The 13,789-nt window shown below is 42.9% G+C and overlaps 1 protein-coding gene across 4 annotated transcripts in view; it reads right to left on the bottom strand.

Moving 5' to 3' along the window:
* fbxl19 (F-box and leucine rich repeat protein 19) overlaps positions 1 to 13,464 on the bottom strand; it is a 31,424-nt gene extending 17,960 nt beyond the window's left edge. Inside the window, exons 1-7 of one of the 4 annotated variants that reach the window (XM_026288363.1) lie at positions 12,933 to 13,464; positions 5,766 to 5,951; positions 4,075 to 4,218; positions 3,919 to 4,005; positions 3,492 to 3,674; positions 1,850 to 1,882; positions 690 to 1,762 (exon numbers count right to left, since the gene is read on the bottom strand). In XM_026288363.1, coding sequence (XP_026144148.1) covers positions 690 to 1,762; positions 1,850 to 1,882; positions 3,492 to 3,674; positions 3,919 to 4,005; positions 4,075 to 4,218; positions 5,766 to 5,936 — 1,691 coding nt within the window. In that variant the 5' untranslated portion in view covers positions 5,937 to 5,951; positions 12,933 to 13,464. Of the gene's footprint in view, positions 1 to 689; positions 1,763 to 1,849; positions 1,883 to 3,491; positions 3,675 to 3,918; positions 4,006 to 4,074; positions 4,219 to 5,765; positions 5,952 to 6,028; positions 6,218 to 12,932 lie in introns of those variants that run through there. The other 3 variants (XM_026288364.1, XM_026288365.1, XM_026288362.1) reach the window with 3 other exon arrangements.
* Positions 13,465 to 13,789: the final 325 nt, after the last annotated feature.

Raw genomic sequence — 13,789 nt, 5'->3', positions numbered from 1 at the left:
GTTTAAGGGGTCATCAGATGTTGTTTGAACAGAAATGTGTGTTGGCAGTGTGTGTACACAACCACCCTATAAAGATAAAAATCCAGTCAGTTTCCAATAATAATGATCATTTTCTCAGACCCAGGCCCCTCCCACGACTGAGGATTGAGGACACTGTCAGTCTGTCATTGTGCAGGTGTAGACAAGATTGAGGAGGTTTTAATGAACACAGCAGTTGTTATTTACTCCTGACATCTGAGCCGCTGAAGACGCAGTGGATTAGCCTTGTTCTTGAAGGGGATGCGGCCTCGATCTACATAAATGTGTTTATGTTCTCGTGAATCATACGTGATTCAGCTTCACCTCCAGAAGAAGTGAGTGTAAGGGGTTTTTAATGAATCTTTGCAGACTGCCTTTCCTAATAAGCAAGTTTCATGGCTCATGAAAACTGCTCATCACCCCACAGAAGAGAAGAGCGGGATCAGCAGAGCTCATTAGTTTTTAAAGAAACATGCACCTAAATGGCTTGCTGTGAAAAGAGCTGTGTTTGACAGGATAAAAGGGTGTTGTTTTACACTAACATTGAGAAACTTTCACCAAATTATGTTATAGACTTTCATTAAGACCCTAAAGAATCATATCAACTTGTGGAACATGAGCATCCGATGCCCCCTTTAAAGTGTGTGAGTGCTGTGTGTGTGTTCCCTCACCAGCGGCTCCAGGTGCGGCACACACGCATGCAGACGCACAGCTGGCGCTGGCTGAGGTGCTGGAAGACGCGGAGCCAGACGTCCCGGGGCAGCACGTGTGAGGCTCCGCTGTCCAGCGGCAGGCAGTGGGGCTCAGGGCAGGCCGGCGGGGGGCGCACCAGGTGCCGCTCCATCTGCAGCGGGCGCGGCGGGGAGGGCACGGCCACAGCGCTCCTCTTCAGCAGCTGTGAGCGCGGCGGTGCCAGCGAGACGCTCCCCGGGTGAGAGCCGCCGTTGGCTGCGCCGGATCCGGCCGTCGCTGTGCTCTTGTTCCAGGGAGCGCTCTGGCCCTGCCGGCCTGCTCCACGGACCCTGCTCCCGCGGACGGCCTTCCCAGCGGCGTGCCGGTGATTGGAGACGCTGCTGCTGTTGGAGTTCTCCTTCTCCTGCAGCTCCCTGCCGCTCACCCTCGTGCGGCCGTTGCGTGCGTCTTGTCCGTTGGTGCGCTTGGACGAGGACAGGCCCTCGGGGCCCGCTAAGTGTCCGTAGCTCGGCGGCTGCGTAGCCGTGAGTGGTGAGGACGGGGCCAGGGCTTTGTGAGCGCGGTCGCCCGAGCCTTCCTCATCATCGTCCGGCTCAGCCTCAGCAAGCGTCCTCCGCTGCCGCGTGCTGGTGTCTCCTCTGCGGCGCTGCGTCTGCGGCTCGTCCTCCTGCTCCTGCGCCGCCACGCTCTCGCCCTCGGACTCCTCGCTGGCGCTGAAGCCCAGCTCGGCCAGACGCCGGCTCCGCTCACGCTCGCGCGCTCCGCTGCCGTACGCCGGAGAGGACGGCTCCGAGGCGCCCGCGGGGGACGGAGAGTCCGAGTCCGACTCAGAGTCAGTCTCTGAGCTGGAGGAGGACGAGGAGCTGGAGTCACGCACTCGCTCCAGGAGCTGGCACATGCGCTTGAAGCGCTCCAGTTTCTCACGCTGATGCGAGCGCAGGTCCTGGCTTGGCGTCGAGGCCTGCACTGAGCCGGAGCCGTGTCCGCCGCCCGACGAAGAGTTCGGCCCGTTGGCTTCAGAGGAGTCCGACGAGTTGGGTTTGGTTTTCTGCTGAAGACATTAAAGTAAGAGAGTTACTCTCTGACCACCGTGCATTCATGTCAAGACTCAAGACTAAAGAGAAGAGATCCGGCGTACCTTCTTCAGGTGTTTATCACGGGCTCCTTTGATCTGTTGGGGACAAACAGAAAAACATGCAGTGTTCATACAGTACTCTGAAGGGACACCAACCTCAGTGATCAGCAGTGTTGCCTGCTTCTTTCAATGAGATCCGTTAGTTGGCGTATTCGTTACGTCATTTGCACACTGCGTAGTGTCAACCCTTTATGTTTGTCTCTCTCCTGCTCTCTTTGCTCATGGCGCTGACTTTTAATCCAGCCAATTTCACAATAAAACCGTTTTCACTGATAGATTTTCCTTTTACTGTTGTCAGACAATGAGATTAATATGAAATAGTGGCTCAAACATAGCCCAAAGAGACTACACAACCAGCTCTCCAAACTGTTGATCTGCATTACATTTAAAATCGAGAGAACCTCAAACTAAATCACATACACATGAGATTTGTGATTTCACTATATCAACATGTAAAATGATCATTCAGGTTAGAAGCAACAGGATATCTATTTAAAGTGAATGCTCTGCTCGTCTAACAAACCCCCAGAAGACGGTCTCAAATGTGTTTGCCTTGATCAATGTATTTTTAAACTCGAGCATTCACTGAATCATCATTAACCAACAAGGATATATTTCTTCAGATCAACTGAATCAACAGCCTATGATAAACAGAATCTGAAGTAAATGTTAGTCAGCACATACAGCATTGCTTGTCGTTCGTTATCACTGCATCGAACACGCTTCATGACAGACGGCAAAGTCACAGTTTACTAATTTAATACAACATTTATTAAGCATGTCTCTAAAACTCATGCTAGAGGCCTTTGACACACAACAGGCCCTAATGTTCAAATTAAATAAAACCACCTCTCATGAAGAACAAGAACAAGTCTTCTTTTTAATAAAATAATAATAATAACAACAACGGTTATGTAGGCTAATTATTCATTCTTTATAGCAACTTGTTGACCATTTTCTTCATTCTTTCAAGCAGACATATTTATTTCTTTAAACGAGTTTAGATGACTCTGAGATGACTCGGCGGAACACAAAATAACCGTTTTGGGTAACACTTTAGAATAGGTAACACTTGTTAACTATTAACTACGACATTTCTCTCAATAAATTCTTAATTTGCTGCTAATTAATAGTTAGTGAGGTAGTCGTTATGTTTAGGTATTGGGTAAGATTAGGGATGTAGAATAAGGTCAAGTAGAATAAGGCATTAATATGTTCTTAATTAGCACTAATAGATGGCTAAGAATCTAGTACTATGCATGCTAATAAGCAACTAATAGGCGTTACCTATTCTAAAGTGTTACCCAGTTTTGTTTTTGAAGTATTGGAGAACACGTTATTTTAAGGCTTCCTTGTTAGACGTTACAAGTACTTACTATTATAATAACAATTAATTATGCAGAATTACATGCAAGTCATCCTAAAGCAAACCCAAATACTATTCATAGAGTAAGCACACCTAGTTAATTAAATCCTCAGTACCTGAATGTATAATTACACTGTAACGAGGTCATCTTAAAATAAAGTGTTATTTTGTAAGAATATAGAGAAGACTAATGTAAAGCATGAGAGGAACGAGTGTACTGTTGAACCAGCAGTGTCACACATCCCTGATATCAGGAGAGCTGCAGCTGCTGTCCCTCACCTTCTTCTTGGCAGCCGTCTCCTGAGGAAGATCCCTGTCCCTCCTGCGCTTGGCTCCGTCCGGCCGGGCCGTGTCCTCCAGAGGAAGGCTCTTCTTCTTACTGGGAGGAGGCTCATCCGTCAGCTTCCAGCGGCTCACCTCCCCATTGTCCAGGCGCCTCTTCCCTGAACCATCTCCTGGATCCTAAACGCCACACGGACGCCTACATTACTACTGCTATTATTACAGTGAAGCCCACGTTTCAGTAAATATGTTACATTTAGCCAATATGCACTTCATATATTCTTTAAAGGCACTTGGCATACGGTTACACATTACACATTCGTACTAGTGCTTCCATGAAAACTCATTTTAGCAATTCTGCACAGTAGGGCTGTAAAAAAAAAAAAAAGTGTTGAATTTAAATTGTAGAATAGTAGCGTCTCACCTTGCTGGTCTTTCCCTCCTTGTGGCACTTTGGACATTCCCAGCAGTTTGGGATCTCATCATTGATGATGCCTTCAGAGCTGGCCATCTGAGGAGAGAGCGTGAGCAGTGTTAGCAGCAGTGCTTCAGACGCTCCAGCTCAGTGTGTGTTACTAACCTTCAGACAGCTGGGGTGGATGATCTCGTTACAGATGGTGCACTCCATGAGCGACAGGCTGAACTTCTCCTCCTCCGACTCCACCGTGTCCTCCTTCCCTGCTTCACCACACGCCAAACACACGGCTGTGTGCGGCAACACGGGCTGAGGACACACACACGCACGCGCTCACGTCACTCTCAGGGGCTCACACACATCCACACAGAGCGGGGAACTGTGACATCACGTCCTCCTTCTAGCACTTCAGCAGGTCTGCAGTTCACACAAGCTTGTATTCTGCAACATGAAACACCAGCTACACCCCACGCAGGATTTTTTACATTGTTGCGTTTCTTAAAAAACACGGTTGCTAACAAGTTGTTAAATGTGACTAGACACGGTGTCGGAGACATTAAACGCCATCGCGCCGAACAGCTGACCAACTGCAGTGAATCATTTATAGTACAATTACCTGAATAACCTATTAATAGTTTCCCACATTCTATATTGTTGGTGGATGATGCTTTGTGTCTTCAGAAGATCCTGCTGATGGAGACTCTGGGATCGGAAGGTAAACCGTTCCCATTATTCAGTGTAAACACTATATTTACCGGCTTAGTCACGGTCAGAGTGAAAGATTAGCGACGCTGAATGTGTACGACACATGAAGCTGTCAGAAGGCAGATGAGGATTTCCTACAAACAAGGATAAATTTACATTTTGTGTACCCACCCTGACAAAGCTGAAATCTAGAATAAGTTTAATCTTACCATAATCGATTAAATGCAATTCAATTTTATTGAATAGTAAAAGGAGACATGTTAAATAAAATATTCCTATCAATCAAGTCTAGTGCGTTTATAGCCTAAGTTTAACTTTTAATATCTGGTGCTTTTATTTAGGCTTCAAACTTGATCAAAGTGATATTCTTTTGTGAAGAGGATCTTGATGGACCAACCATGTGAGTGTCATGAACTATAACTGATATTCCAGTCTTCAGTCACACAATCTTCAGAAATCATTCTGATTTACTGCTCAGAAACAGTTCTGATTATTATCAATGTTGAACACAGTTCAAGATCAGCATTTATCTCAAATAAAATGCTTTTGTGACACTCTTCAAAAGCTCGGAGTCACACTGCTTTTTAGCAACGATGCTTAAAAGGAACACTCCCATAGTTTTTAGGAATAGGCTTATTTTCCATCTCCCCTGGTTTAATCCATTCAGCCGATCTCTGGGTCTGACCGTAGCACTTTTAGCTTAGCTTAGCATAGATCACCTGGCTCAAAACTGATGAAAGAGTTTGTGTTTTTTCTATTTTAGTTACATCATGTACTAAGAGCTTTCAATTGATCACAAGCCATGACACAGACAAAAGATTTCTATTTCACATATATGCTCTTCTTATGAGCTTTATACCATCAAAACCATCAAAGAAACCTGAAAAAACTCTACACAACTGTGTTCAACATGGATAATAATCAGAAATGTTTCTGAGCAGTAAATCATCATATTACTCTGATTTCTGAAGATCATGTGACACTGAAGACTGGAGGAATGATGCTGAAAATACAGCGGAGCATCACAGAAATACATTACACTTTAACACAGATAAACACAGAAAACAGATATAGTACACATATTTGACACTATTCCTGTTTTGGATGAAATGTGAGCAGAAGAGACTGGTTTGGGCAGGGTGTGGACTCACCGCAGTGCACTGGCGGAGCAGACAGGACTGCTTCATCCGGCCCGGCCCGCCGAACTTCTTCATGTCCTTACAGAAGTGACACTCTCCACACTCGGTCCGCATGCAGGCCTGACAGCGCCGGCACCGTGTCCTCCGCCGCCGCGCACCCCCCAGAGCCTTACTGCCAGACATCCCCTCCGCATTCAGCTGAGGAGCGCACACACACACATGGGGACAGAGACACTGAGCAACTGGCTGAATGTAAACTTTAAGGCCACACATACCATCCTAACCCTTGCCAAAGAAGAGCTTAACCATTCCTTCCTTTGATTTTCTCTCTTCTTCAGCCCTTTTCTTTTCTTGTGGTAGTTAGCAGAAAGCAATGACAGAATGATTGACAGCTAATATTAACCAATCTCTGGGTTAAAATCTGTCAATATATTATTTGTAGTTGTGATGCTCCTTAATTTTTGCTGGTGCTCTTAACTTTTTGACTTTGGGAGCACCAATGCTACCAAAAGTTAATTTTGAGCCCTGGGTTTGATAGAATTGGCTGGAAGACCTGCCAAGAGAGCATTGCAATAGTCCAGCCTCGACAGAACAAGAGCTTGAACAAGGAGTTGTGCAGCATGTTCCCAAAGAAAGAGCTTGATCTTCTTGATGTTGAATAAAGCAAATCTGCAGGATCGGACAGTTTTAGCAATGTGGTCTGAGAAAGTCAGCTGATCATCAATCATAACTCCAAGGCTTCTAGCTGTTTTTGAAGGAGTTATGGTTGATGTGCCTAACTTGATGGTGTAATTGTGATGAAACGATGGGTTTGCTGGAATCACAAGCAGTTCTGTCTTGGCAAGGTTGAGTTGAAGGTGATGGTCCATCATCCAGGAAGAAATGTCTGTTAGACAAGCTGAGATGCGAATAGCTACCGTCGGATCATCAGGATGGAATGAGAGGTAGAGTTGAGTGTCATCAGCATAGCAGTGGTATGAAAAGCCATGTTTCTGAATGACAGAACCTAATGATGCCATGTAGACAGAGAAGAGAAGAGGTCCAAGAACTGAGCCCTGAGGCACCCCGTAGCTAGATGTTGAGACTTGGACATCTCACCTCTCCAAGATACTTTGAAGGACCTATCTGATAGGTAAGACTCAAACCACTGGAGTGCAATAGGGTTGACAGGACACTAGAGCTGGGTATCGATTCCGATGTCCCGATTTAATTCGATTTCGATTCACAAGCTCTTGAATCGATTCGATTCTTGGTTCTATTCTCAATTTATTTTTTGACTACATTCAGTGAATATAGTTTTAATAAAAATTATATTACATTTAAAATGTACAGTTAACAACAGTTTACATATTATGAATTTATAAAAATAAATTAAGGGCCACAGGCCTGTATTTGAAACATTTTCTTTTGTATAGGGTCCTTTTCTAAGCAATAATAATAGGGCCATATAAAATGTTCTTCTTAATTTTTCTGATAATCAGATGGAGGCATAAAACTATTTAATTCATCCTAAGAAAATGAAAAATCATTTTATTTTTTGTTACAATCAAATCAAAAACAGCTTCTTCAATAAACAAGCTACTGGTAGTCCAAAATGCAGCAGCTAGAGTCCTTACCAGGTCAAGAAAATATGATCATATTACCCCAATTTTACAGTCTCTGCACTGGCTACCTATTAAGTTCCGTATCAGTTACAAATTATCATTACTTACCTATAAGGCCCTAAATGGTTTAGCTCCAGCGTACCTAACTAGCCTTCTACCACGATACAACCCATCACGCTCCCTAAGGTCACAAAACGCTGGACTTTTGGTCGTTCCTAGGATCATACCTGTCAAGTTTTGGATTTGAAAATAAGGGAAATTTTCCAGCGCCCATTGCGAGCAGTCCCACCACCCCAACAAAGCTCCAGTATCCCTTACATTTTAAGACAGGTGTTATAGCCCAAATTAAAACACAAAAGGGTATATATGAAGAGCATTTATTTAAAGGCTTATTTGCATATTTTCTGTTAATTTAACATTGATGTCTTTACATTTACATTTTATTTTAATTCCACACATTCTTTTCATTTCATATTGCTTTTCTTTAACAGTTTTTCTTTTCATTTAACATAACTTTTCTTTTACTCTTTTAGTGAGTTGTTGTACCAATTTGTTGCAGACTTTGCATTCTTTAAAAAAAGTAAATTCGCTGTCCCATTTATCACGGTATTTACACATGGGTTTTGGTTTTTTGGCAGGTGTGCCTTCACTCTCTATTGTAGCATCCATCATCCGTCTCTGTTTTTTCTTTTGTTGTTGTTGTTTTTCCCACGTTATAACTCATGTCACCTGACCTCACACACCCCTCGCGACAGGCTGCTACAGGTGGGAGTTATCGCGAGACTAGTGACAGAGCTCAGATTGGGAATGTTTTTATTATTATTATTTTATTAATAACGCAGGTAAAAAAATTAATAAATAAAAATACGGGAGATTTACGGGAAAATACTAATACGGGAGGACGGCGGGAAAGAAGGGTAAAATACGTGACTTTCCCGGCCAAAACGGGATACTTGACAGGTATGCCTAGGATAGCAAAGTCCACTAAAGGAGGTAGAGCTTTCTCACATTTGGCTCCCAAACTCTGGAATAGCCTTCCTGATAATGTCCGGGGTTCAGACACACTCTCTCTGTTTAAATCTAGATTAAAAACACATCTCTTTCGCCAAGCATTCGAATAATGTATCTCTTAAATTGTGAGTGTAGTTGTATCTGATCAAAGGTGCATTTTTATTCTTTAGCTTGGGTTAAACTAATTTTACTTTGTTGGAACAGCAGCTATGCTAATGATGTCTCTATGTGTTTCTCTGTTTCTGCTGGGATCTTCATCCCGTGGTAACTAGGATTTACACAAGCTCCAGTCTGGATCCAGAACACCTGAGAAGAGATGATGCTGACCCTCAGAGGACCTCAGATGATGCTAACCCTGAATCAACAACAGAACTAACAAATATTGCTACAAGTGTGACTGCATCATATAACAATTATTAATTATTAATAATATTAATATTGTTCATCGTCTGGGTGATTATGTCTTGTATTAATTTTTCTAAAAATCCTGTCATACGTGCACAAACTGACAGTCACCACCATAAGCTACTACTAAATATTATAGAAACGTAATTTTCTGTAAAGTTGCTTTGTAATGATTTGTATCGTAAAAAAGCGCTGTACAAATAAATAAGCGTTTATCAAAAAACTTTAACTGAATTAACTAACAATCAGGGCCCGGTTCCCCGATAACGCTCACTATTAGCGCGCAAAGAAGCCTCGAAAGATATATCTTACCAAAGTTGTTTATGATCCTAAGTGTGTTCCCTGAAGTGTCCCTTAGGAAGTTTCTTAACACGCTGCCTCTTACGTCTGACGTCACAAGAGCGCTGTCCAAAGTCAGGGTGCTGAATTAGTTGGCATCGATTGCTCAGGAATCGATTTTCCACTTCACGCGAAGGTGCAATACAGCGTTAAGACAGACAGATGCAAATGAAACATTCCTCAAATTATTAAGGCAACATTTAATTTAACAGTTTAAGTTATCAGTAGACTATGGACTATAAATTATATTATCAAATGGTCAGTAATATGTTCACACGATATGTTGTGACGGTTAGGTGAACCGGGGATCCCTCGCTAATCATCCACCGTCCTTATCCCGTTGTGCCGCTTCTTGACATGGGTTTAACGAATTATAAAAATTATATAATACACTTTTTTATTAATGGTAAAGTACTTTACAATCAGAATTGATCGGCAAGCTACAGTTACTTCTGTTTAATGCGGTATTGACTGCAATTGGTTTATGTTTTTAATAAAAAGCAACCCATCTACAATGAACAGAGAGAGTTAGATACAGAATATGCTGGGGAAGCAACGTAAAAAAGGGCACCTATCCTCTCGTCAGAGGAAGTTAAAGTTTTGCTGGACCTTGCCCCCAGGTCAGAGATCACACCCCTGTGGTCCACTATAACCTGCACGTTTATGGCCGCGTATCTCTTTCGTGATATGTACGCCTGATCAATCACTGATGGATTGGTGATAGGGATGAGTGTGCCATCACCAGGATGTAATCCCCGACATGGCGCATTAGGCCGTAGCCCTCTCCCTCGACCTCGATGAATCTCTCTGTAGCAAAAAAAAAAACACGTAGCGCTGGGCTTCAGGGCTCAAAGCAGAATTCCTCCGCGTTATCCTGGCAAGCGCAGGTCTGAGCAGGTCCAGCAGCTCCATAATGAGTTGTCTTGGGAGGAGAATTATTTTTTATATAGCCACGTCAGGAAAAATGCCAAAAGGGCTTAAGTTTTGCCGAATAAAAAAATTGACATGGACTAAACAGCTCCGCATCTGGCTCTGTCTTTGATTTAATACAAGGATGCGTTGGAACTGGACACCACCATGATTACCCATTTATAGATCTTAGCCATTTAGAGCCAAATTGTTTGCCAGATTTTAATCAAAAGTGATTGTCAATTCGCTTTAATTACATTACGAAAAAGCCTCGACTAATTACCACCATATTAGTTCAGATACCACATAAAGTTAACTTCATAAATAGGCCTGTATCCATTGCGAACATAATTTATTATAAGTCTTAAAATGTCCATAACATAAGGAATAGGTTAAGAACTACTTGGCGATAAGAAGGTTTTGGGGAACCCTGGTCAACATAAAGTTCTTTATTTGAAGCACAATTCTACAAGAAAGGTGACTAACCGAAAAAGTGTTGGTGCTTCAAGTGTTTCATTGAGCTGAAAATTTAACTTAACATCTCAAGATAAATGAAGTAAAAAGAAAATCTAAATTAAGTGTTTTAAGCTCTTGAAACTCAATATCTTATGGTCTATCCTCCACTGCAGTCACATGTAGAGCCCGACCGCTGTGTTGATTCAGACTGCACAAAGAGAAGAAGAGAAGATATACGGGTCCGTTGTGAATGTGTCTGTGAGAGCAAATATAGTAACTACAGTAGGTGCATCAGAAATGATTAAACCACAGGGAACATGTAAATAAATGTGAGCTGAACACACGCTTTTTTCTATTTTACAGATTGTTTCAAAGCAGCTTTACAGACATAACTGGAAAATGTTGTAATAATATGGTTAAATATAAGTAGGTAATAGGTCATACCTGATCATTAAAAAATATATTCTTTTGATGTGCAATTGTTTAGTCATTGAGACCATAATCTACAGCTTTTTTTAAAACATTAACCCTTTCTGGAAAATGGTACATACAGCCCACATACATAGAACAGGCAGATATTTTGCTATTGAATGTTGTGTAAGTGCAGTTTATAGGAAATGGGTCTAATATCCAGTTTATTTTCAAAATCAAAACATCGGCTTATAAATCGGCTCTTTTCGAGTTAACATCGGCATCGGCCCCCAAAAATCCATATGGGTCGGGCTCTAGTCACATGACCGTCGGATGACCAGCTCCAGTAGTTTGGTCTTGACCTCTGGCCTTGTCTAAACCAGCTGGACTCTCTCGAGCACCCGAATCCTCCAGACTTGACCCTCTACACTGATTCTGATCAGATCTTCACTGTGTCTGAATGAAGCAGACAAACACTCCCTAAACAGCTTATACTACTGTTTCAGATATTAAATTAGCTCGGTTTGGTATGTAATGGCAAAGGGATTATATTTGGTTTTTAATTATTGTATTTTTTCAGGACATCTAGATGCCATCGCGATCACTTGAGTTTGGTTCATTGGTTACGTGTCATTTTAGCTCATAAAGGTGAGAGTAATGCATCATTCGGAACGGCAAAGGGTCTTTTATTTGTGGTCACTCACAATATCAACAAAACGTTGTGTTTTTATAAAGTAAAGAAAATAAACTATGCGCTTTCTGTCTTTAACAGGAGTATTCAGTGAGAACACAGGGAGACTTTCAGGGTCACCCGGTCTAGGTCCTGACAGGGAGTAAATGCTGTTTGTTGGGTGAACTCTCCCTTTAATCACACGACACACTTGAGAACAACACATCCTTAAAACAACGATCACCATATTATCAGAGCACCTCTATATATTAAAATGACATGGATCTTAATGTGAGGTGTTGGTCATATGATCCTCCACGAAGCAATTTCATCCATAAGTCAATTGCAATCCAGCCATTATTCTTTTAACAAGTGTGACAGCTACAGTAAGGAACTAATAGCTCTGTGTGGTGTTGGATAACGGGAGTCAACAACAACATCCTCCTCAGATATAGTGTCATTAACTGGGCTGTGAGGGTCTTCAGTGTGATGAACACACACGCACCATGAAAACAGATCATGCTGCACTGAAGTATTTATTTTAGTGGTTTAAGAAGAAACATATGCAATCAATAAAAAAAAAAAAACACTTTTTGCATGATAGTGGAAGTATTGTGAATATGTTTTCAGATAATGACAGTACACTATGACCCATGAGTTACCCAGACAGGTAGATATGTGAGAGTTGTGATGTATTTGAGAGAGACGTGTCTGCTAAAGGCATCACTGAACATGACACTTTCACTATCACGGACACAGACAGACATTTAGCTGACATCCCTGTGATTATAGCTCTTCATATTGCTGTTATTTACGTCATTGCTGCATTGGTTTTATTACAGAAACTCTACTATCTACAGTGTTTTGGTGCTAATTCTGGCTAGATGCCATGTTATTTCCTTTAATTACAGCATCATATAGTGTCAGGTGAAATATGGGCCTTACATGAACCCCAGGAAGATGAGCTGAGAGGCACTGGAAACACGGGAGGGCTCGAGAGAGGACATACCTGGACTAACGCTGGGGAGGTTTAGCACGAGCAGCACAGTTCAGTGCGAGCACAGCTAACACGAGCAGCTAGCTAGCTCCTCAGCTCCACATGATCTACTGCTGCCTAACGTTACACGGAAACCACCACAGACCACAGCAGCCCGTGAGGAGCCTGGGCTGGCGTTTACCTCTCATACAGCCAAACACACGGCGAGAACCCGAGACCGAGCCCGGGACCGAGCTAGCATGGGTTAGCAGGTCCACTCAGCGGCGCTGCTAGCACTCCCTCCCTCCCTCCCTCCCTCACTAACACTGACCCGGGAGGACTGGTTCTGCCTCAATCAGACACACGACCGAACACGAGCTGAGCACACAGACACTCACCTGCTCGCGTGGAGACGCATTCTCCTAGATCGAGCATTAGATTGATGTTTCCTGCGAGAGGGAGAGAGAGAGAGATCGCTTCCTTGTTTCTCCGCTCGACTGTCCTGCTCCTATCAGCCTCCTTTCTCAGGTTCACCCGAAAGTCTCTCTTAAACCACCACCATCTTCATCATCATCACATCCACGAGAGGCGAGGAGTCCAGCTTCTGCTCGGTTTCTCCTCAGATATGAGGATCACAGGGCTCTTCCCGTCTGGAAAACCCTCGTCTGTGACCCAGAGGGCCGATATTCCAGGCGCGTGTGATTCCAAACACTCGGCTGAACTGGAAGAGAGAAGCGCATCCGCGGATAAACGTGTCTTTTGTTCGCTCTCTCTATTGTGCTCCTCTGCTGTAGTGTGGATCCGCGCGAGCAGATCAGCGCGAGCACATCACAGCACACTGCGCTCGTGCCCCCGACAAACACGCACATACAAACATATATACATCTGGTAAATGCAAAATATGGAATATAAAAAAAACAAAAAATAAATAAATACGAAAGCTCCTCCCGGCCTACTCGTCACAGCCGAAAGGCATCATGGGAAATGTGGTCCATTAGTGCCCTACTATGGCCCTTCCCCAAAACATTCTGTTTCAATGTTACAATATTGCTTTTTTATTGCACAATGTTTCAGATGTTATATTCGTTAATTAAATAAAAATACACAGTGTTTTGGTGCTGTCAAACGATTGATCGCATCCAGTATAAAAGTTTTGTTTACACATACAGTACAGACCAAAAGTTTGGAAACATTACTATTTTTAATGTTTTTGAAAGAAGTTTCTTCTGCTCATCAAGCCTGCATTTATTTGATC

The sequence above is a fragment of the Carassius auratus genome, chromosome 19 (genome assembly GCF_003368295.1).
Source record: "Carassius auratus strain Wakin chromosome 19, ASM336829v1, whole genome shotgun sequence".
NCBI lineage: Eukaryota > Metazoa > Chordata > Actinopteri > Cypriniformes > Cyprinidae > Carassius > Carassius auratus.
This window is presented reverse-complemented; position numbering and strand designations above follow the sequence as displayed.